Source organism: Chiloscyllium plagiosum, unplaced genomic scaffold (assembly GCF_037043375.1).
Source record: "Chiloscyllium plagiosum isolate Xiang-an unplaced genomic scaffold, Cpla_swu_hap1 HiC_scaffold_37, whole genome shotgun sequence".
Taxonomy (NCBI): domain Eukaryota; kingdom Metazoa; phylum Chordata; class Chondrichthyes; order Orectolobiformes; family Hemiscylliidae; genus Chiloscyllium; species Chiloscyllium plagiosum.
The window spans coordinates 12,128,839-12,154,835 of record NW_028270175.1 but is presented as its reverse complement, the minus strand read 5'-3'; the positions used below and the strand labels follow the sequence as shown (position 1 = coordinate 12,154,835).

The 25,997-nt window shown below is 40.6% G+C and overlaps 1 protein-coding gene across 4 annotated transcripts in view; it reads right to left on the bottom strand.

Moving 5' to 3' along the window:
* Nucleotides 1–2,614: 2,614 nt before the first annotated feature.
* LOC122540401 (putative pleckstrin homology domain-containing family N member 1) overlaps nucleotides 2,615–25,997 on the bottom strand; it is an 83,802-nt gene continuing 60,419 nt past the window's right edge. For 3 of the 4 annotated variants that reach the window (XM_043676091.2, XM_087980334.1, XM_043676092.2), the window contains 3 exons: nucleotides 23,252–23,327; nucleotides 21,587–21,663; nucleotides 17,737–21,116 (listed from right to left, as the gene is read on the bottom strand). In XM_043676091.2, coding sequence (XP_043532026.1) covers nucleotides 21,033–21,116; nucleotides 21,587–21,663; nucleotides 23,252–23,327 — 237 coding nt within the window. In that variant the 3' untranslated portion in view covers nucleotides 17,737–21,032. Of the gene's footprint in view, nucleotides 3,060–17,365; nucleotides 17,482–17,736; nucleotides 21,117–21,586; nucleotides 21,664–23,251; nucleotides 23,328–25,997 lie in introns of those variants that run through there. The other variant, XR_015753438.1, reaches the window with a different exon arrangement.

Below are 25,997 nucleotides of genomic sequence, written 5' to 3'. Positions count from 1 at the left end.
GCAGATGTTTTGACACAGATCTGGTGAATCCCACCATATGGAATTTCATGGCTAAAAAATTCTTGAGACTATATCCCTACTTACAAATCAAGAAAACAGGCAGTAGAAAGGTACACTGAAACTGAATGCCATTCAATGCTTTGAATTGAATGAATGATCCATCTTTGAATGTTTTGAGGAACACAATGTAGGAGCAAATTACTGTAGATGCTGGAATCTGTAGCGAAAACAACAAATGCTGAGGAAGCTGTGAAACCAGTTTTATTGATTCCTGGTATTATTTTCTTTTGTCTCACTCTCAAACCTTCAGCAAACCACTTACTTTGCATTCAATAATTTAGTTTTGAGATGTACTCATTACTATAATGTAGGGACAATGAATTGCACATGCACAAAAGTGTTGTGATTCAAGTTTTCAACTGGATTCATTCATTTGATAGTTCAAGCTTTAATAATCAAGAGGCTAGTTTGAAAAATCCACCAAAGATAAAGTTACAATGAAATACTAAGCAGGAAACCCTAGAATGTACCATTGCATCGATCAAATATTGCACCCCATCTGATAAAACCAAACAGATTATACCTGATAATGATCTGTGTGGCTTTTTGACTGAACATCTTTGGGAAGTACAACAGTGATATTCTGTAAGAGGTACTTGAATTGTAAGTATTTCTCAGAAGCGGCTTTACCACGTCAACATTTCTCAGTTGCTTTAAAGGTAGAGTTTAGAATGTTTTCATTATTTTTCCATGTCTGGATTTTGCTTCGTCTGGGAAAATTAGCTTTAATCATGTGTTGTAGGACATAAAATAAAAGATCCTATTTGTTCTCTACCCAAATTGAATTTGATAAAACAGTTGTAATTTCTCACACATCGCTTGAATCTCAGGGGGAGTTAACTCAGACATGTGAAATCTGGTAGTTGGAGAATGTTACATCAAAATACAATTTGTTGACAAATATCTTTTGTTTGTATTTCCCTTGTTTGGGGAGTGATGTCAAAACTGGCACTTTAACACTGACTTCCACGAGTCATATAATCGTACAGCACAGAAGGAAGACATTTCTATCTTATACCTCTACCTGTTCTCTGAAAGCACAATTCTTTTAGTTCCACTTTTTAGTTTTACTCCTTCGACCGTCCAAGTCTTGCACCTTCTTCCTTTTCAAGAATTCATCTGATCTCATTTTGAAAATTAAATCTGCAACTATTGCTCTTTTGCACAATAAGTCTCAATTAAAAAAAAACTTCATGCCATCTAGAACAAAGTAAACTGCTTGACTGACACCCATCCACCACTTTAAATATTCACCATGACACATGGTGCTGCACTGTGAACTGTCTTCATGGTGCACTGCAAGAACACACCAAGACTTCTTCAATAGCACCTTCCAGACCCGTCACCTCTACCACACAGGACAAGGGCAACAAATGCATGATATCACCACCAGCGCCTGTAAGTTACCCTCCAAGTCATATACTCTCCTGACTTGGAAATATATCACTGTCCCCTCATTGGGGCTGGCTTAAAAACCTGGAATTCCCTCCCTCACCACACTGTGGATGTCCCTACGCCACACGAATGACAATTGTTCAAAAATGTAATGTACCACTGTGTTCTCAAAGAAAATTAGGAATTGGCAATAAATGCTGAATTTGTCAGTGCTGCCCACATCCTCTAAGTGAATGTAAAACAAAACTGCTAGGTATCATGTAAAATAATAGTCAATGCACCTATAATTATTCAACAGCCTGTCTATTTTGTATGAATACATTATTGTTGCATGATGTTTTTGTTAAACAACAGATAAAACAACACATTGAAATTTATAACAAATGATTGAAATTTGTCCGCCTTCTAGCTGTTAAAAACATTTTTGTTTGGGATCAGAACAACAACTTATATTTATACATGTTGTTATTTGAGGAGGATGAGTAAAATTGCAGGAGAAACTAATTTATTGATTTACTTTTTTTGTTGCCTGCATGCATTTTTGAATAGCCACCACAAAGTTTTACCTACAAATTTATTTAATATGCCATTTTGGATATTGTCAATGTTAGGATAAGCAGGGGTATAAATTCAGGGTCACCAGGTAATTTGGTTGGTAGACGATAGAATGGGACTGGGTGGGAGAATTAAAAATATAGGTGATAGCATTCTCTGGACTAAGTATTGAGTTTAACCATTTCAAATTATAATGTCTGCCTCCATTCTGTTTTGTGTTTTTTTTTTGGATTTGGGGCAGCTCTTAATGATGTTTCTGTTTTCCTGCTCATACATGGCCAGGCTGCTCATTTTATTAACTTGTTCTGTTATCACCAGCTTCAGACAACTGCCCAGCTCTTAATATCCGAGGAAGCCCTGAAGACTCACTTCTAATATTTGTCCTTAATAAGACTTTAACTTAGCCAAGCAAGGTATCGATGGCTGGTCAGCTCTTGAACTGACCTCTCGGATATGGCTCAGCAAAGGAATGGTACCATCAAACTGACAGGCTAGCTATTAGCATCCATCTCCTTCCAATCTTTGGAGTGAACATTTTTGGAATGAAAATGGCTGTAGAAGTGTTTCAGAATCCTGAAGCAACCTGATAAAGATGTCATAGAGGTGCATATCACTGAGTACATTTATTCAGCCATGTTTATTGCATGCTGCTTCTGCTGTTTGGCATAAAGGTACTCCTGTGTTGTAGTTTCATCAAGGAGAGAGAACTCTTTTGACTTCTCAGCACCATCCTCTATAATTGTTGTTTTCCCTTTCCACTGGCATTCCTTGCATTGGAATTTTCCTGATGAGTCCAAGATGAAGAGCTTCAACAAAATGTGTTGGTTTTCAGCAGCCGTCAAATAAACATGTCCTGAGAAATGCTGAAACACTCTGGCCCACCCCATATGACAACATGCTGCTCATTAATGGTCTACTGGATAGAGAGAGCATTGTCCAATATTCCAGCAATTGTTGTCCAATAGTCCAGCAATTGTAACCACCACAATTTGGAGCTTGACATGCTGAGCTTGAGCATCATTTCATCCCCTGCTGATGGACACATTTTTCTGTAAGAGGAAGAAAGTATATTGAATGAGCAGATACTTAGGTTGTGTACTTGATGCTGCTGCTTCGTTTGAAGGACATATCCCACATCTTTAATACATTGTCTGAACTGTAACCCTTCTTTATAAAACCTTAAGCTATCTCAGGAATGTGACTTGAAAGAAGTTCAGGGATTCACATATAAATGAATCGAAACCTGCAACCCATTCTAAAGGATGAAAGACTTAACAGCACTCTAGGTTTGTTTAATAAATTGCATCAGTTATATGACACTATGATCTTTTGCTATAAATTCTGTGTTCTATGACCCTGTTTCACTAGCTACCTGATGAAGGACCAGTGCTCCGAAAGCTTGTACTTCCAAATAAACCTGTTGGACTATAACCTGGTGTCATGTGATTTTTAACTTTGTCCACCACAGTCCAACACTGGTACCTCCACATCATAACATATGGCATAGCTGCTGGTGGTCGAGTAATTAAAATCAGGAACAGAATTGGAGGAATGTAGAGATATAAGACCATAAGAAAAAGGAACAGGAGTAGTGCATTTGGCCTTTTGAGTCAGCCTTGCCATTCAATAAGATCATGGCTCACATCCACTTGCCTACCCTTTCCTTCTTACCATTATTCCACTAATAGTATCGGAGAGTTGCTGTGCTGGAGAAAGTCACAGAGATGAGAGTGCCAAGACCATGAAAGGATTTGAAAACTAGCTGAGAATTTTAAAACCCAAAGTAGTGAGCTCAAAGGCTAGGCTCCCCCTCTAGGGTAACCTTGGGGAAGTTACCATTTTTCAGCTGACATCACAAAGTGAGATGCTGCCTAACTTTTCAGGAGGATGCAAAAGATTTCTGGACCCCTTTCAGAAGAAGAACGTTGTATTTTTATCCAATATTTATCAAACAAGTAGCATCACAGATCATCTGTTGGCAAACACCCTACATTGTGACCAGTCTTAAATAAAACAAAGAACATCAGATGCTGGAGAATAGAAGTGTATGGGGAAACTCAGCGCGTCTGCTGGCATCTAAGGAGTGAAAAGCAGAGTTAATGTTTTGGCCCAGTATGACTCCTTTTTGAACTGTTAGCACTAAGAAAAGGTGTAAAGTGCCAGAAGGCGTGAAAGGCACTATGTATAGATATATGCTCTTTCATTTAAATAAACAGTAATTCTTGCAAATGTGTGTACACATTGTACTGGAACTCCATTTTGAAATATGCAAGATGAGTTGGATCAACTGGACCTTGGGGAGGACATGGCTTTAATCTAAAGATTCAGGTAATGTTCTGGGAACCTGGGCTTGAATCCAGTTTGAGTTCAATAAAATAATTTGGAACTAGGAGTCGAATGATAACTATTCCTGATCATCAGGAAAAAAAACATCTGGTTCACTTTAGGGAAGGAAACAATCATCCTTACCCATTTTGGCCTGCATGTGACTCCAGACCCACAACAATGTGGTTGACTCTTATCTGCCCTCTGGACAATTAGGGCTGGGCAATCGTTATGCTGGCCCAGACAGCAACGGCGACATTTCTGAATGAATAAAAACAAAATGTCTCATTTGTAAGTTTTACTGGTCTCCCCTTCTGGTAAAGATTTGAAAAAAAATGAAATTGAGAAATGGCTGCACCAACAAGGATTTACATGGAATGGCTGTCACTCAATGCACAGTGACACCAAAATGGTAGTTCAATTCTCACACCAGGTGAGGTCAACAAGAAGGTTCCATCTTCTCAACCTCTTGCCTCGCCTGAGGCTTGGTGACCCATCCAGTTAAAGTCACCATCCTCTATTTCTCTCCCTAATGAGGGAGCAACCCTGTACTCTGATAGGACTATGGCAACTTTACCTATTTAACGCTATCAACATTTGATTTTGTGATAAGATTATCAACATGAATTTTCACCAGAATTCCCAGTTGGATTCATTAGTGATTCATTTATATTTATGACCCTTGAGTTCCCCCATATCATGGAAACATCTTCTCTGAGCTGCAGCTGATCTGCAGGCACATTCAAGTAACAATTACCCGCTCTGACTTCCATGTGAAGAATTCTCGATGTCCAATTTTTTTGGCGAGCTTAGTAAACTGCACATTAATGAAGCGAGATGTGCAGTTAATAAGGCATTTAATAAGCAGTCATCCCTCCTATTAAGTAACTCACCAGCTGAGAAGGAGGCTGGTAAACTCATTGAGTCTATTCCAGTTCTTTGCAAAACAATTATTACAAAGCTCTATCAGGGTGTACCCCACCCCCAGCCTTCCCCACACCAAAAATCAGTCAGTTAAAAATACGCTCTTAAATACAAATTCAACAGCAAACATAATCAAAAACTGCAAATGTTGAAATGTCTTTCTGGTCTACCAGTAGCTGAGAAGTGAGTGACGGTACTAATGTTAAGTTTCCAGTATTTGTATTTGTAAAAATGTAAGTAGAAATTTGTGGTTATGAAGAAAAAACATGATCTTGCACCATCTTTGGTATTTATGCTAAATAAGCATTCAAGCTTCCTTGCGTTACAGTTTCAGCATTCATACAACATTTCGGAACAAGTATTTTCCACAAGCATTTTGAACAGTAAATGTTGCTATATCATCTCAGTGGTGTCGAGAATGTCCGTTCAGTGCTTAATAGAGACTGCTTTCCTTCAGCAATTTCCATAGACTTTGGCTGAATCTACTGCAAGCTTTTGTTTCCTATAGCTAATCACAGCAGTTCAATCAGTTTTTAAAATGTCTGAAAGCCACCTACTTTCCAGCTTCCCCACCTCCCTGATCTTGAAACCAAACCAATGTGAATTTCCCTCTTAGCACCAATAATTATTAAATCTTTCCAAAGGCAGGTTCAAATATCTCAGTGAGGGCAGACCAGGTATGACTTGTTAATTTGCAGGCCAACATATAAGCATACAGAGTAACAGATGTAAGCAAGTCTTATCTTAATCCAAACCAACTGCCCGACACTTCCTTGCCCTTGAAAACAAAGTGAAATCAGCCATTTTCAAAGGGTTTGTTTGACACTTGCTGATTCAGCCATTGGGTTCTGGGCCATGAGATGAGCAAGTCTTTCTAATTAGAGGCAAACAGAATGGTTTGGGAAGTGCTGCAGGCTTATAAATATGCCATGAGTGAACAAAATAAGCAGGGGGTCTGGGGAGTATTATTATCATTGGACTATTAATTCAGAGACCCAAGTAATGTTCTAGGAATCTGGGTTCAAATCTAGACATAGTAGATGCCTCACAGCACCAGAGACCTGGGTTTGATTCCAGACTCAGGTGACAGCATGTGTGGAGTTTGCACATTCTCCCCTGTCTGCATGGGTTTCCTCCAGGGTCTCTGGTTTCCTCCCACAGTCCAAAGATGTGCAGGTTAGATGGATTGGCCAGGCTAAATTACCCATAGGTTAAAAACAATGACTGCAGATGCTGGAAACCAGATTCTGGATTAGTGGTGCTGGAAGAGCACAGCAGTTCAGGCAGCATCCAAGGAGCAACGAAATCGACGTTTCGGGCAAAAGCCCTTCATCAGGAATAAAGGCAGAGAGCCTGAAGTGTGGAGAGATAAGCTAGAGGAGGGTGGGGGTAGGGAGAAAATAGCATAGAGTACAATAGGTGAGTGGGGGAGGGGATGAAGGTGATAGGTCAGGGAGGAGAGGGTGGAGTGGATAGGTGGAAAAGGAGATAGGCAGGTTTACCCATAGTGTCTCGGGATGTACAGCTATGTGGGTTAGCCATGGCAAATGCAGGATTACAGGGATAGGGTGGGGGGAGGGGGGGGGAGGGGGGGGGGGGTGGGTGTGGGTGTGGGTCTGGGTGAGATACTCTTCAGAGGGTTGGTGTGGACTCAATGGACCGAATGGTCTGCTTCCACACTGTAGGGAATTTATGGTGAAATTTGTATTCAATTCGAAAACAATTCTGGAATTGAGAGTCTATTGATGATCACAAAACTATTGTCAGTTGTCAGGGCAACCTCATTTTGTTCTCTTAATGTCTTTTAGAGAAGGAAATTGTTGTCCTACATGAGACTCCAGACCCACAGCAATGCGGTTGACCTCTAACTCCAATTAGGGATGGCAATGAATGCTGGCTTGACCACTGATGCCCACATTCTATGACAGAATAATTAAAAAAAGAATATTTGAGTGTAATGTTTGAACATGATTCTGCTTCAATCTGAAATGGCTTTGTCAGATCCAATCCAGACACAAAATGTCAAACATTGGTGATCTGCATCCTCGATGACAATGAGCAATTAAAAAGGGCACAGGGGTGGGGGTGGGGGTTAAAAATAACTGGCCAAAAGAAAAAAATTCCCAATGCATTACCACTACACATCGTGTGAGAGAGATTCCACTTCATCTGAAGTTTCACATAACATAATGCAAGGCAGAAATATTTTGAGAAATTTAAAAAAAACAATTAAAACTGCTGTCGCTGGAAATACTCAGGAGCATTGCAACCACTTTCAAAATGTCACCTATCTCAGAATGGAATAACATGATTGTGAAGAGATTTCCATGCTCTGACTCATGATGCTTAATTAGAACTGGAGCATCAACAATCACAACAAGCAGAATCATTCATTAAAAGTTTGTTGTGAATGTCAGATGATGCTTGTAATTCTGTAGTCCCTTGCCCAAACAATACAGAAGAAGTGATGGCTATGAATTATTTCATATTTGGCTAGGATATAATTTAATCAATCCATCTGCAGTCAACCAAAGGCAGAGGACTCCAAGTTTATCTATTAATCAAATTTTAGGGCATTTCCTCAGGTTCTGTCAAGTTGGTTTAGCTGGCAGAAAAATCACCAAATGAAATCACAATGTTGTTAGTGGGCTGAAGAACATTACATTTGTGCATGGGGAAGTTTCATGAGTCACTGAGTCCATCTGCAGACTTTCAGTGGTTGATTGTTCCCTATACTGTATTGTTGACTATTTTGAGAAGGAATGAAAAGCAGTCACAATGAGTATACTTTACCAACTGAAAGAGTAATCAAGCTTTGGAAATAATAGAAACAGTACAGTGGAACAATTGGATACATTATTACATTATGACAATATAAAATTAAAGAGTTGGCGTGGTGAGAGCCAATTTTCCCTCTTACACTATTCACAATTTCACTGCAGACAATGTGCAGAGGAAAATAGTCTTCTTGTAAACCATGGTGCACTGTATCTGTGTGTGTGTGTGCTTGCGTATGTGTGTCTGAACTAACAGATGGTAGTGACAGCTAAAGGCACCACAGTTACATAATCAGCAATCTGCCTTGAATGTTTACTGCTACCTGGCATCTTGTTCAGTTTATACTTCTTTATAGGATGTTTAGAATTAAATGATTCTATGCATGCATATGACTTGGCTTCTTAGCATTAAATGTGAACTAGTTAACAAATGAATTACTTTGTAGTCACTTTCATTATGACAGGTAGCACAATAAAGGTAGATCTATCCATTTGTAAAGTATTACTTTGGAAACTCATCAGTTTTAAATCTTAAACCCATAGAAAAAAACCTTTGTTTTTGCAATTGTAGAGAATCTCCAAGAAATGTCAAAATTTCAATGCTTGTTTCTGTTTCTCTCTACAAAAACTATACAGAACTGATTTAGTATCTTTGTATTTACTTATAGATAATCTTTTTGTGCAAAACAAAGTTAAATTTTTAAAAGTCTAGTGCCCACAGAATCACATAGAGCCCAAACAGTAACGATTTTAGATAAATATCTGCAGTGATGGACTATTTTTGCAGGCTTTTGCAAAACAACAGTTTGCTTTAATCGAGCACGTTCAACACTTTATATATGCAGACAAAGACACTTCACAGGGTGTTATCAAACAGAATCTATTGTCATGTAACACACTGGGACAGACTTGGCCTTTGACAGATGTCATTTTAAGGGAACATTTGAAAACATGATAGATGTGACCATCAATGATGCAGCAAAAGAGACTGGAGAAATTGACAAGTCACTCAGAACTCATGACAAGTTGTTGGCCTGGAGGAGGCTACAGAGCTAGAGAGGGACAAGGTAATAGACTGATTGCTGGTGAGGCAACATCAGTGGACAGAAACAGAGTTTTCTGGGATCTTCCCAGCCACTACAAGACAAAAAGATTGGGAGAATAGCATGAGATTGGCAGGAAGAAGATTCCTGATGCTAAAAGCAAGAAGTCTAATTTTTCAACAAAATGTTGAACAGCGAGGCGGAATTCTCGCTAGAGGGAGGCCTGTAGGAGAGATTAGGACCTGAAGGCACAGCCTTAGAGTAAAGGGAACACCCTTTAGGACAGAGATAAGCAGCAATCTTCTTCAGCCAGAGAGTGGTGAATCTGTGGAATTCACTGCCACGGAAGGCCGTGGAGGCCAGGTCATTGAGTATAATTTAAGACAAAGGTAGAAAGATTCTTGATTATCAAAGGGATCAGGGGTTCTGGGTAAAAAGCAGAAGAATGGTGTTGAGAAACATATTGGCCATGATTGAATAGTGGAACAGACTCGATGGGCTGAATGGCCCAATTTCTGCTCCTATGTCTTATGGTCTTATGTGTACAATTTGCATGTATTAACATCCTCAGTATCATGTCATCACAGCCAATGATGTGCAGTTTCCCATTATTCCATCTATTGGATATTTCCCAACAGGAGAGTCAGCGTGGGTATTGGGTGACTGCTTGTTTCTCCAGCTTCCCCTCATCTTGGACACTAGTCACCGACATCTCAGGCCATGCTCCATGGACAGCACCTGCATGCACTCCCTCATTACTAGAGGTCCAGGTCCCCACTGACAAAGCATGGTGCCAAAATTCCCTCTGACCGGGTGGATGGCTGGATGTTTAACGTCAAAATTGACACTTAGCCGATATTCAATAAAATTCAGCCATTCAATTTGTGTCTTTTCATTCATGGGATGATAGCATTGCAGACTAGGCCAGCATTTATTGCCCATAAGCGTCAACCACGTTGCTGTGGGTCCAGAGTCATATATGGGCCAGACTAGGTAAGAAGAGCAGCTTCCTTCCCTCAGCGACATTAGTGAACTAGATGGATTTTTCCTGACAATTGATGGTCATCATTAGACTCTTAATTTCAGATTTTCAGAAAAGAAGAGAATAGAAACTCTACAGTGTGGAAACAAGTTGTGTGGCCCAACAAGATCTCACTGACTCTCTGAGGGGTATCCAAATCAGACCCATTCCCAACCCTACATTTCCCCTGAATGATGCACCTAGCCTACATATCCCTGAACACTATGGTTAATCTAGCATGGCCCATTCACTTAACCTACCTATCTTTGGACTGTGGGAGGAAACCCATGCAGACACAGGGCAAATGTGCAAACTCCACACAAACAGTCGCTCGAAGCTGAAATCAAACCCAGCTCCCTGGAGCTGTGAGGCAGCAGTGTTGACCACTGAGCCACCATGCCATTTTTGTTGAATTCAGATTTCACCATCTGACATGGCAGGCTTTGATCCTAATCCCCAGGACAGCACCTGGACCTCTGGACTAATAGCTCAATGATAATCCCACTCGGCCATTGCCATATGGTCAGTAACCCTTTTGTCAGAACTCAGGATTTGAAATGAAAAGAAAGAATTTTTGAAGTCAATGTGCTGGCAGACAGGGAGCCAATGTCTTTAATGAATGGAGGCATGATGGATCAATGGAACTTAATGGAATTCAGGACGTGGGAATTTTTAATGTGCTCGCATTTGTAATGAGTACAATGCCAAAAGCTGGCCAGGAATGCACTGAAATTGTCAAATCTCAAGGTAAGAAAGACCTTGAGTTGCAGGAGGGCAATATTGCGGGGGTGGAGACTGTAGACTGCTATCGTGCTAGAATATTTCGAATTGTTCAGAACAATATCATTTTTTTAACAAGTCGCCTTTAGCTTTGAGGTGTGTCGAATAAAGTCATTTACAAGAAAGTTCCTTGCTTCACCAGAACTGAATTTATTACAACTTCCACACGGTAGACACTATTTTAACCCTCAGTCCAGTTCGTGTTGGCGTTGAGATGATAAAGTTACAATCCGAACTCACTTACTCAATTTTTAAAAATTCACTCTTGGGATGTGGGCATTGCTAGCTGGGTCAGCATTTTATTGCCCGTCCTTAGTTGCTCTTGAACACGTGGTGGTGAGCTTTCCGCTTGGATGCTGCAGTCCACATGCTGTGGGTTGACCCACAATGCTCTTCGGGAGGGAATTTCAATGACACTGATGGAATGGCAAAATGGTTTTAAGTCAGGACGTTGAGTGGTTTGGTGGGGAACTTGCAGGGAGTGGTGTTCCCATGTAGCTGCTGCTTTTGTCCGTCTAGATGGAAGTAGTCATGGGTTTGAAAGGTGGTGTCTAAGTATTTTAGCAAATTTCTGCAGCACATCTTGTAGATAGTACATACTGCTGCAACTGAGCATCAGTGATGGAGGGAGTGGATACTTGTGGATGTGGTGCCAATCAAGTGGGTTACTTTGTCCTGGATGGTGTAAAATGTCTTGATTGTTGTTAGACCTGTATCCATCTAGGCAAATTGGAGTATTCCATCACACTCCTAACTTGTGCCTCGCATATGATGGACAGATTTTGGGGAGTCAGGAGGTGAGCTATTTGCTACAGTATTCCTAGCCTTTGACCTGCTCTTACAGCCACTGTATTTTCATAGTGAGTCCAATTGTGTTTCTGGTCAATGGTAAATTCCAGGATTTTGATACTTGGGGATTTAGTGATGGTAACACCATTGAAAGTCAAAAGGCAATGGTTAGATTGTCTGTTTTTGGAGATGGTTATCGCCTTGTATTTGTGTGGCACGATGTTACTTGCCACTTGTCAGCCCAAGTCTGGAAATTGACCAGATCATGTCACATTGATTGTGGACTGCTCCTATATTTGAGGACTCATGAATGATATTGAATATTGTGCAATCACCAGTGAACATCCACACTTCTGACCTTATGATGGAGGGAAGGTCATTGATGAAGCAGCTGAAGATGGTTGGGCCTAGGACTCAACTCGGAGGAACTCCTGCAGAGATGTCCTGGAGCTGAGATGATTGGCCTCCAACAACTTCAATCTTCCTATGTGTCAGGTATGACTCCAACCAGTGGGGAGTTTGCCCCCGATACCCATTGATTCTGCTTGGGATCCTTCATGTCACATGGGTGGCACGGTGGCACAGTGGTTAGCATTGCTGCCTCACAGCACCAGAGACCTGGCTTCAATTCCTGCCTCAGGCAATTGTCTGTGTGGAGTTTGCACATTCTCCCCCTGTCTGTGTGGGTTTCCTCTGGGTGCTCTGGTTTCCTCCCACAGTCCAAATATGTGCAGGCTAGGTGAATTGGCCATGCTAAATAGAGTTAGGTGAAGGGGTAAATGTAGGAGAATGGGTCTAGGTGGTTTGCTCTTCGGAGGGTCGGTGTGGACTTGTTGGGCCGAACAGCCTGTTTCCATACTGTAAGTAATCTAATCTAAAAAAAAAGTCACACTCCATCAAATGTGGCCTTGATTTTAAGAGCTGTCACTCCCCTCTGGAATTCGGCTATTTTGTTCATGTTTGAACCAAGGCTGTAATGAGGTCAGGAACTGATTGGCCCTGGCAAAACCCAAGCTATGTATCAGTAAGCAGGTTATTGCTGAGCAGATTGACAGACTGCTGATGACACCTTCCATCAGTTTACCAATGATCAAGTGTAGACTAATGGGGCAGTAACTGGCTGGGTTAGATTTGTCCTGCTTTTTGGTTATTACCTGGGCAATTTTCTACATTGTCGGGAAAATACCAGTGTTGTAATTGTATTAGGGGAGTGACAAGTTTTGCAACTCAAGTCTTCAGACCAAGTGCTGGAATATTATCAGTGTCCATAGCCTTTGCAAAGTCCAGTGCTCCCAGCCATTCCTTGATATCAAAAAGGCGGAAAACTGCCATCACTGATGCTAGGTACCACTGGAGGTGGCTAAGATGGATCATTCACTCAGCATTTCTGGCTGAAGACAGTTAATTATATTTTGCATTGATATGCTGAGTTCGTCCATCATTGAAGATGGGGATATTTGTGGAGCCTCCTCCTTTAGTGAGTCCCTTACTTCTCCACAATTTATGACTGGATATGGCAGCTCTGCAGAAATTAGATCTGCATGGTTGTTTGTGGGAATGCTTAGCTCTGTCTATTAATTGCTGCTAATGATGTTTGGCATGCACGTAGTCCTGTTTCGTAGCTTCACCAGGCTGACACCTCATCTTCAGGTCTGCCTGGTGCTATTCCTGCTGTCCTACCTCCATTCAATCTGGGTTGATCCCCTTGGTTGGTGGAAATGGTTGAGTAGGGGGGAATATGCTGAGCCATGAATGCAGATTGTGCTGGAGTATAATTCTGCTGCCGTTAATGGTCCACAGGGCCTCATGGTTGCCCAACCTTGAGTTGCTAGATCTGTTTGAAGTCTCTCATTTAGCATGGTGATAATGCTACACAACATGATGGAATATGTTCTCAATTTAAAGGCAGGACTTCACCTCCAAAATGACTGTGCAATGGTCAGTTTTACTCATACTGTTATGGACAGAAGCATCTGCAGCTGGCAGATTGGTAAGGATGAAATCAAGTATGTCTTTCCCTCTTGTTGGTTCCCTCACCACATACTGCAGACCCAGCCTCGCAGTTGTGTCCTTTAGGACCGACCAGCTCAGTCAGTAGTACTGTTGCTGAACCACTCTTGGTGGTGGACATTGAAATCCCCCACCCAGAGTACATTTTGTGACCTTGCCACACATGAAGGGGTTTAATGAACCAACTATCGGTGATGGATTCATGGTCATCAGTAGATTTTTAATCTTTTAAAAAATTGAATTCAATTAAAAATTCCACCATCTGCTGTGGCAGGATTTGAAACCAGGCTCCCAGCACCAGGGAACTGGGTTTGCTTCTGTCCTCGGGCGAGTATCTGTGTGAAATTTGCACATTCTCTCTGTGTCTGCATGGGATTCCTCCAGGTGCTCTGGTTTCCTCCCACAATCCAAAGATTTGTTCATATAGCAAACACAATGCATGCGCATTGACCATTTCTTAATTAAGCCATTAAGAATAAATGGGTTAATTTCTGCTCCTATGTTTTATGGTCTGATGGTATTATGAGCTTGGTATCTCAGGTGGGCTCATAGTAAGTAAGTAAGTGCCAAGACAATGAGTGAATAGCCTGGAGATGCAGCCTGGTCCAGTCCCTGAGTGCACAGTGTCCTTCCTGCAGCATTACATTGATAGTTACCAGTGCAGCCCAAGTGCAGCATTGAAGAGCAGAAGTATCTGAAAGTGAATCAGAGATGTTCCATAAGGCTGGGGGAGGGGAAGTTTGTGTCAGGAGCCAATATCTGTGAACATTGGGTGGGTGTGGCCAGTGTCCATAGTGTGTACTCTGAAATGTTAATGCCCAATGTTCAACATGGAGGTCCTTCAGGGCTAACCAAGTACCTGTTCTGATTTCCTCATTGAGAATTGTGGGTGGCACGGTGGCACAGTGGTTAACACTGCTGCGTCACAGCGGCAGAGACCCGGTTTCAATTCCCGCAGGCGACTGACTGTGTGGAGTTTGCACATTCTCCCCGTGTCTGCGTGGGTTTCCTCCGGGTGCTCCAGTTTCCTCCCACAGTCCAAAAATGTGCAGGTCAGATGAATTGGCCATGCTAAAATTGCCCGTAGTGTTAGGTGCAGGGGTAAATGTAGGGGAATGGGTCTGGGTGGGTTGCGCTTCGGCGGGTCGTTGTGGACTTGTTGGGCCGAAGGGCATGTTTCCACACTGTAAGTAATATAATCTAAAAAAAATAATTCTCAATGTCAAGCATGTTTTGATGCGTTTGGGAAGATTAGAAGCTGACTATTAATGATGCAAGTTGGGCATTAACAAACTGATTAGCAATCAATAATCCTGTGAATTGGCCATGCACCACTGCCTAGTACTCAGACCTCTTGGCATCATGGTAGCCCACAAACCTACGAACACACTAAAACAGCAGCTAATGAACTTGAAAGACCCTACACAGACAACAAGCAAAACTAATTTTATTTACAAAATACCTTGCAAGAACTGTAACAAACAATACATTGGACAGACAGAAAACTAGCCATCAGGATACATGAACACCAACTAGCCACAAAAAGACATGACCCACTCTCACTAGTATCCTTACATACAGATGAGAAAGGATACCACTTCAACTGGGACAAATCATCCATCCTAGGACAAGCCAAACAGAAACATACACGAGAATTCCTAGAAGCATGGCATCCTAACCGGAACTCCATCAACAAACATATTGACTTGGATCCCATTTACCACCCCCTGAGAAAAAGAACAGGAAATGACATCCCACAGAAAATAACATCACCAATCCAAGGAACTCTAAACACATAAATAGAAAGTGGGCATACCTCCAATGCTTCATCCGGAGGCTCACTGATGATGTCACCTAGCATGGTGACGAAACATTTAAAAACGAACCTTCCAGCTCAGCGACTAAATCTATATCCAGAACCTCAACCTGAGCTACAAATCACCTCAAAACTCACTAAAAGGCTGGCCCTCTTGTACATTTCTTCCACACATATTTGCAAAGGCCATATTGCTCTAATTCCTATAAGATTCTTCCTAATGTTTCTAATCTTGATTTGTCAGTTAGGCTCAAAATAAAGAATTTGCAACTAAAATGTGAAAGCTAAACAAAAATGAAGCTCTTTGTTTCCACCCTAACAATGGAGGTGAAAGCAGAGAAAGTGCGCCCTCTACAGCTTTCACAAGTCACTACACGTTTGTGCCACAGGCTCCGAAATCAGCAACATTGAAGCAATGGCTCCAGGACCAAACTCTATCCAGTACTCAGTCCTCTTATGTTTAAAGAACTGAAATAAAATCATTGCATTATTGGTGAGTGAATCCCATCTGTGAACAGCCAAAACTTTTCATATCAGCATTTTGAGAATAAATCAAAATAAGATGGGCAAAGTTTGGGAGAAGATTTGTAGCTCGGGTGCTCGTTGTTGTGGTTCTGTTCGCCGAGCTGGGAATTTGTGTAGGGGACGAAACGTCTGCAACCCAAATTCCCAGCTCGGCGAACAGAACCACAACAACAAGATGGGAACTTGCACTTATGCAACACTCTTCATGACCGTAGGTCTTCTGAATGTGTTTTAGAACCAAGAATTTAAAGTTGAAATGCAGTCATTTTTCTAATGCAGCAGCTTGTGGGATCTTGCTGTGTGCAAACTGGCTTATCATTTAAGCTGTTCACCACCACCTTCGCAAGGACAATTAGGGATGAGCAATAAATGCTGGGCCAGCCAGCAAAGCCAACATTCTGATAACAAATTTTTCAAAAGCCAGCAGGATTCCACAAACACAATGAAGACCCGATGATCTGTTTGTTTTATTGACCAGGATACAAATATATAGATGCTAATCTTTAAAACTAATATGACCCCTCAGTATGCCCATACTGGGGAAATGTACACCCATAGTCAATGATGATTTGTTCTTCTGTATTGGTTTCACAAGTGCACGTGAACAAAGAATCAGATAACTATGAGCAGTATTGAAGGAGATGCAAAGAAAATACTATTGATCATATAGGGAGAAAAAAGTAAAGTACAATCACAAACAAACATTGGGCATTTAGATCTGGATCACCTATTGGGCAGCAAACTTTTTCCAGATCAGAGTACAAAGAGCATCATAGAACTATGTACACAGATTATCTGATGTTATTTCAATCCAGTTTCAAATTCATAAATCTACACTAATAGTTCTGATCATCTCAATTTCTAAGAATGAGCTATGATCCATAATATATAGTTAAATATTATGCATTAATTTCACACTAACAAAACCAACCGATTTTAAGATTACCAAGTATTGTCTGTTTTCTTAAAGATTTTTAATGCTCATAGACTCCCTATAGTGTGGAAAGTGGCCATTCAGTCTATCAAGTCTATACTGACTGTCCAGAGAGTATCTTACCCAGATCCATTCCCTACCCCATCCCCACATTTACCACTTCCAATCCACCTGACCTGCATATCTTTGGACAGTGAGAGGAATAAAAGAAATACGCACAGAAATGGGAAGCATACAAACTCCACACAATCACCCAAGGCTGGAATCAAGTCTAGGTCCTTGGTGTTGTGAGGCAGTGGCGTTAACTATTGAGCAATTATGCCATCCAGTGGCAAACTAATGCTGCTTGTAAATTATACCAATGTTAAATTATCTCAATACCATTAAATTCCATTATTTCAGATAAGTCACCTCTGTTTCCTGTTGTGAAACGTCTGATGTTCAGGTCAAAAGTAAATTTGACTGAGAGAAGTTCAGTTGCTATGTTGTCCATAAGGAATATGATGTTAGAAGACCAGTGAGGAAAGCTGAAAATAATAAAATAATTCAGAAAGCAAAAAGAAAAAAGAATGTAAGAAAGTACATTTATTCATCAATTTTCTTGACATCAGAACACTCCAGAGAGCTCTACAGCCAACGAAGGACCTTATGAATTGTAGTGATGCACAGCCACTGATGATGTGGACTGATGATTCAGTATTGTCCTGGACTTTAGAGAGAATTCCGTGGTCCTTCTTTAAAAATTGATTGTTATATTCCAGATGATCAGTCGGCAAAGGAGACAGCTTTTAGTCAGTTGTACATTTATTTACAGAGCCAAACATTACAAGCGTACATCTCCTAACTGAAATACAGCCGTTTCAATAGTCTCATTGTAAGCACTCAAGTGAAACTCTAAGTATTACTCATCAACTGTATGCAAGGCAACATTTAATATACAATGAATACACCTGAGATTAGGTAGGACTTTGATTTAATATCTCACTCCCACAGATGACTCCTCAGACAGTACAGTTGCTCCCTTAATACTGCACTGAAGTGACAGCCAAGATCATATGTGGACAGTTGGGACTCAAACACACAGTCCTCTGACACAAAGGTAAGTCACTGAACCAATTTTGAGAGGGAAAAAAAAATGTTAAATCAAAAATCAAAAGGAAGACCCATGCTAAAAAAGGAAAGATATTTTCCAGAATTAAGTAATGGTAGTTATTAATAAGTGAGTTACTAACTTAATAAGTACCATCACAAAGATACTCCAGAATGTTATCATTGCAGATCTGGGCTGCATCAAAAACAGAGAATTCTATACAACATAGAGAAAACATAAAAATAATTTACTCAAGAAATCAGGGTGGAAAATTCAATGTGTCAAGTCTGAAAATGTAACTGAGCTTAGAAACAGAGTAACTTGCCAGTTTGTGCACACAATCTATATTTCTATATTCCTTCTTTCCTCGACTTTCTGTGCTGTTGAAAGCATGCACCTGTGTCAGGCATATGCTTTCCCAGGTACTAGTAACATACAGGCAGTTCTGCTATGTCCCGTCTTTTGTTGACACAAATTGGCTATATTGCAATTGGGTGAATAGGGAATGCTGTTTCTCAAGCTCAAACTTGTAAAGTGCACATTGGCTATAATATGGTTAGTAACCAACACTTTAAGTATTGTTTGCACTACACAATTTTTGTATAGCATGGGGTCGCACAGGAACACAACTATCGCGTTCTGGAAGAACTGCCTGTACTCAGACAACTAACCAATTTTCAGGTGCCAGCCAAGAACAGTGTATTGCACACCCATTCTTCACAAAGACTGAGTCTGAAATCTGTACACACCTTCCGCCCACTGGTATTCAACACAAAGGAGCTTGAGCTAAAATCTTGGCCGACATTTTCTCACCACAATCCTGGGAGCACGGGCCTGAAGAGTGGGTCTTTACTGCCCAAAATGGCTCACTCATTTACCTACAAAGAATATCTGTCAAAGCCTGGGATTTTTGAGGATTCTTGCATTGGTTAGGATACAGATAATACATTTTTGGTGAGCAAAAAGTAAGTATGATAAATTTTGAAGAACCTTCGCTCAAAGGTAGGGAATTTGAATAACAGATCTTGCAGTCCAGAGAGAAGCCATTCATCTCATTGCATCTGTGCTGATTCTCTTTCAGAGTGAACTAATTGGTCCCATCCACCCATTCTTTGCTCACAGATTTTCCTGCCCAATCCCATTTTGGAAGTTACTGTTGAATCTGCTGTCAAATAGTGCATTCCAACTTGTAACTTAAATTAGAAATCCCTTTATTCCAAAGCCCCCAGCCCACCAGCTTCTTTACCTTAAATCTGTGTCCTTTGGTTACCGGCCCTCTTGCCATTGGAAACAGATTCTTCCCACAATCTTTATCAAAATCCCTTCTGAAAATGAAAACATTAAAATGATTCCGAAACCTAAATCATACCTATAAATGATAATATGTAAATAATTATGTTTTAAAAGAGAAATTTATTTCACAGTTATTACGAAGGAAGGCTTGTATCATGGATTCTTTTATGAGGCATGAATCTCCGAGCCATATTTCACTTTACAGAGAGTAAGCACACTCTCTACGTGTACATTTGTTATAACTGAAACTGAAGCAATACCTACAAGGCAGTGAACTCCACAGATGAAAGAATAATATTCCTCTGAAAGCTGACCAAATGTAAGTTTCTTGTTTTGGAACTTGCAATGAAAGACTAAAGATCTTTATCACTCATGTTTCTTTAAGAAGTAGTAGGTACAATGAAACATCATCAACAAATAGGTTACGTGGTGATTTTTTTAAAAAGTTGTTTTGAAAAATGTAATCTGTAAATGTTGATGACATGCAGAGTCATGTAAAGAAAATGACAATCAGGTATCACATCACTGATTGACAAATCTTCAGCACACCACTGACATTTGTATCTCCTCCAAATGTAAAAATTACAATGCCATTAGAGAAAAAAATCTTGCAAAGTACATTAGTGGGACCTGTAGAAATGTGCTGTCTGGTTGTGGGAACAAAATACAAGAACACCCTATTTAAGTTCAGCCTGGGGTTGCCTTTACCACGTGAACTGCAATTGCTCAAGAATAGAATATAGACTATCCTTTATTGTCATGCGCATTCCAGTATAGAAGTACAGGAGGATAGTAAAAGGTTTTTACAAATCACTAATGTTTTCTGGACAATCACAAGGAATGAATGATGAACGCCAATCTTATTGGCAATCCAGATCCGATTTAATTAAAATAGATTTTCACTCCTTCGCAGTCTGAAAGCAGTGACTCATCCAGGCCTACAGTCCCTTGGGTGACTGTAACCACAATGCATCTCACTGCAGGTGACATCTCTGTTTGTGAGAATGGAGTATGACTTTGGACATGCAACTTCCAAGCTTGGCTTATTCACCCAATACCTGCATGCTCCCAAATCCCAGTAGCAGCATAACAGCCAGAGCACACAGGCTCTGAGGACATGTGATGGTACTCCTACCTCACTCACAGGTGAGATCAACTAACACAGGCAAAATAAGGAGTGCACCTTAAGGTGTCCTGGTTTTACTGGGAGGAGTTCTGTTTTCCAGTCTTGCCATTTTGATTTCCGGTGGCCATTATGGTCAAACCCATTGCAGTTCTAACATGCTATCAAAAAGAAGCAGCAAGTTATGATAACTGAGTATGATTTTTCCACATAGCAAGTTGAGATTTCCAACTGCAATGCTATCAAGTATACGACAGAGGGAGGGAACATGGATTGTAGGCTGTTTACTCTTGCAGTCAGTTTCAGAGTAACATCAGCAGAAGACCACTAAAAGGTTGCCCATCTACCTCCATTTAAATTGTGCTGAGTCATGAGGCAGAGATGCCAATGATGAATATTTTAGAAAGACATAATCCTGCTACTCCCTAACTCAGTTTCAAAGCCAGTGCAGGTAGTCAAGCAGTATATCAGTAGTGTCTTCTGGATCACTGTTCTGAGGTTTTCATGCTTTTCAAGTGTAAACTGGTGACTATGACGTAGAAGTGCATTCACAAGACTGTGTAGGAACAACCTCAGTAACGACAGCTGCTTCTCTTCTTGGGTGGTCTTGGTGGGAGCTGACCATTCGAAGGCAAAGTGTTGGTATTATAGTCCGGCTAAAAACACAGAAGAGCATTAACTCATTATTGCAATACTTTGATTCATACCACACAAAGAAAATGTGTAACACCACTATGGGTTTACAAAGATTTAACATTAAAGGATGTTTGATAGGATAAATCAATAAAGGTTAACAATATATGTAAATGAAAGTCTATAGTTCATTTCAGGCAGTGATATTTAATCTTTAACAAAAAAAAGTCAGGTCTTATTGAATATTTCCTCTGTGATGTACTACACCAGGTGACCCAATAGACACAAGGCCAATAAATGCATATGCCATTATGTAAGCATGAAAATTAATCTGTGTAGCAAGGCACTGGAGAGTATTTGGATCAAGTTCCTTTATCCTCTGACTTAAATGGTTCAGATTAAACAATATTAGCACAGATTGGTTAAATTCCTGAATGATATCCACACTGTTAAATTTTTCAATTTCCTTGGAAGCTGACTTTCTTGACAATACCTTCTGGAGGTGGAAAAACCACTTTTTGTATTCGGCTGGCTTGGCACAAGAGACCTTCACAGGCTCCATCATGTTACCTACAGATAAGAATTTGCATTTGTGACCAAACAACTATAAATTATTTAACAGAGTAAAACATTCCAAGAAGCTTCACATTAATATATTTTATTTAACATCATTTTGACACAAAGCCACACAGAGAGTGATAAAAAGCTTGGCTGAAGAGTTTAGGGAAGCATTTTTTCATTCATTTATAAGGTATGGTCATCACTGGCTGGACCAGCCTTTATTGACCAGCCCTAAATGCCCTGAGGGCTGTTAAGAGTTGATCATGTTGTTGTGAATCCTGAGTCATATGTTGGTCAGACCTGGTAAGGGTGGTAGAGTTCTTTCCCTCAAGGATATTGGTCAACCTGATGAGTTTTTACAATCAATAAAGGTAACATGGTCACCATTAGACTAGTTTTATTTAAAAAAAAAACAAGTTCAAACATCACCATCTACTATGGTGAGTTTTGAACCCAGGCTCAGCCAGAAAATTAGCCAGGGGCATTGGATTTTTAGCCCACTGACATTACCACTATGCCACCATTACCTCATTTTAAAGGAGGAAAGAGTGAAGTTGGGAAGTAGGGATGGAATTAAAGTCCTGACCAAGGCTGAACAGTCAATGATACAGTGATGAAAACAAGGGAATGAAAATGACAAGCTAGAACTGAAGGACGACAGAGTCAGATGTTCGATAAAATATCATTGAAATTCTTTATAAAGCTGAGTTTTACTCTAGCTTTTAACTAAAAATAAGTCCCAGTCCAAATGTAACCATACTAACTGCCCAGCCTTGCTATCTTTAGCTAGGAGAGCAGGAAGACCAAGTCTAAACCTCTGCCCGGAAGTGAGATCAGAGCTTTCTAAGAAATAGATCCGCAAAACCGCTGGCTGAGCTTGGGGTTTACTCATAGATAAAGCTCAAGTAAGTAACTGAACTAAGAATTATTACACCAGAAAGGTCAGACAGCATATAACTTTGGCTAAGATGATGTGAACTGTGCATTAACATATTTGAATGAGGTTCATTACATCGTTCCTGCTTAATTGAAAGAGGGCCGGGTCTACTTCAATAGACTTTGTTCTATAGATGTTTTCACAATCAACCTCAGTTTAAGTTTGACATGGGGCAAAAAGCAACAGGAGACTGCATCACACCTGCTGCTTCCTAGACACAGCTTTTGAGACTACTCCCAGGCTATTCAATAGTTGTTGAGTCCAGACTGACATCTAAAGATATATTTTGTACCATTGGATGAAATCCAGGGGATGGAGCAATAGTTGACATGAGGGTGCTGGAGCCAATTGTGCTGCTCTAAAGGTTGTTGAAAATGAAATTATGTCAATTCAGAGACAGATGAGGCTTAAGACAAACCATGGACTGTAAGGGCCAGAAAACCGTGAGATAGAGCAATTATTTAAAAAGTTTCAAAAATAAAAGGTCATGGGGATTTACAGAGTAGCTTCATTGGAAAGAAAGCTCAAATTAACAAGATGAGAGATTTCCATGAGGTACAATTGCAACGGCAAATAGTAATAATAATAATAATAATAATAATAAGCAGTGTGTGAAAATCTAATGTGTGGGAACCAAATTCACGAAATGAAATGACTGACCTGTGATTTCAAACTCAAGATGCCCTACACGAGCTGATCTTTCCAAAGCTCTGATGCTTTGAGTTGCAAGTCTTCCCTGTGTGGGTTGGGATTAAAGATCAGTCTTACTTCATTTTTAGCACCAAACATATTTTTAATCATGATCATTGGCTTTTAAATGCACTAATTAACCTGACTTCAATGCTCCAAAACAATCAAATCTTGCTACATCATCCTTGTGCTTGAAGGAGTGGGCAATGCATAGTGTCCAATAAAATAAAGCTGTATCTTTTAAAACCTTCCAAAAAATCTTCAGTACGGTGGTAATCTGGAGATGACTATAGAGCATAGAGTCATAGGGATGTACAGCACGGAAACAGACCCTTTGATCTAACTTATCCATGCTGACCAGATATTCCAACCCAATCTAGTCCCAGCTGCCAGCACCTGGCCCTATCCCTCCAATCCTTCCTATTCCTATACCCATCCAGATGCCTTTTAAATGTTGTAATTGTACCAGCCTCCACCACTTCCTCTGGCAGCTCATTCCATACACGTACCACACTCTGCATGAAAAAGTTGCCCCTTAGGTCTCTTTTATATCTTTCCCCTCTCACCATAAACCTATGCCCTTTAGTTCTGGACTCCCCCACCCCAGGGAAAAGACTTTGTCTATTTATCCTATCCATGCCTCTCATGATTTTGTAAACCTTGAGAAGGTCACTCTTCAGCCTCTGACCCTCCAGTGAAAACAGTCCTAGCCTATTCAACCTCTCCCTGTAGCTTAAATCCTCCAACCCTGGCAACATCCTTGTAAGTCTTTTCTGAACCCTTTCTAGTTTCACAACATCCTTCCAATAGGAAGGAGACCAGAATTGTGCAAACATTCCAACAGTGGCCTAACCAATGCCTTGTACAGCCATAAGATGCCCTCCCAACTCCTGTACTCAATACCCAACTCCTGTACTCAATAAAGGAAACCATACCAAACTTCTTCACTATCCGATCTACCTGCGACTCCCTTTCAAGGAGCTATGAACCTGCACACCAAGGTCTCTTTGTTCAGCAACATTCCCAAGGACCTTACCATTAAGTGTATAAGTCCTACTAAGATTTGCTTTCCAAAATGCAGCACCTTACATTTATCTGAATTAAACTCCATCTGCCACTTCTCAACCCATTGGCCCATCTGATCAAGATTCTGTCGTAATCTGAGATAATCTTCTTCGCTGTCCACTAAACCTCCAATTTTGGTGTCATCTGCAAATTTACTAACTAAACCTCTTATGCTCACATCCAAATCATTTATATAAATTATGAAAATAGTGGACGCAGTTCTGATCCTTGTGGCACTCCACTGGTCACAGACCTCCAGTCTGAAAAACAACCCTCCACCACCACCCTCTGTCTTCTACCTTTGAGCCAGTTCTGTATCTAAATAACTAGTTCTCCCTTTATTCCATGAGATATAACCTTGCTAACCAGTCTCCCATGGGGAACCTTGTTGAACGCCTTACTGAAGTCCATATAGATCACATCCACTGTTCTACCCTCATCAATCCTCTTTGTCACTTCTTCAAAAAACTCAATCAAGTTTGTGAGACATGACTTCCCATGCACAAATCCATGTTGACTATCCCTAATCAGTCCTTGCCTTTCCAAATACATGTACATCCTGTCCCTCAGGATTTCCTCCAACAACTTGCCCACCACTGAGGTCAGGCTCACTGGTCTATAATTCCCTGGCTTGTCCTTACCACCTTCCTTAAATAGTGGCCATGTTAGCCAACCTTTAGTCTTCCGGCATCTCACCTGTGATTATCGATGATACAAATATCTCAGTAAGAGGCCCAGCAATCACTTCTCTAGCTTTCCACAGAGTTCTAGGGTATACCTGAGCAGGACCTGGTGATTTATCCTTTACGTTTTTCAAGACATCCAGCACTTCCTCTTTTGTAATATGGACATTTTTCAAGATGTCACCCTCTATTTCCCTACATTCTATATCTTCCATTGCCTGTTCCACAGTAAATGCTGATGCAAAATACTCGTTTAGTATCTCCCCCATCTCCTACAGCTCCACACAAAGGCCGCCTTGCTGATCTTCAAGGGGCACTATTGTCTCCCTAGTTATCCTTTTGTCCTTAATGTATTTGTAAAAACTCTTTGGAATCTCCTTAACTCTATTTGCCAAAGCTACCTCATGTCCCCTTTTTTGCCCTCCTGATTTCTCTCTTAGCTATAAGCTATACTCCTACTGCCTTTATACTCTTCTAAGGATTCACGTGATCTATCCTGTGTATACCTGACATATGCTTTCTTCTTTTTCTTACCCAAAACTTAATTTCTTTAGTCACTTGTCATTAATTTCATATTTTAGCGTGTTAATAGATTTACCATGGGCACATTACTCTCTCTTTCCCACAATGTTCTCTCCTGTAAGTCAGTATCTCCTCTTAGTCCCTAATGCTCCTTGAGGTGCCAGGTCCTGATAGACTGTCACCTATTATGCGATTAAAAAGGGAGTTCCAGGATTTTGATCCATTCAACAGCAAAGGAATAACAATCTAGCTACAGTAGTCTTGAAAAGACAGAATATTTAAGGTGGTGGATGTGATGCCAATTGAGTGGGCTGCTGTTGTTTTGAATGGTGTTGGGCTATTAGTGTGTTGATTAGATTCCCTATAGTGTGGAAACAGGCCCTTCGGCCCAACAAGTCCACACCGACCCGTAACCCACCCAGACCCATTCTCCTACATTTACCCCT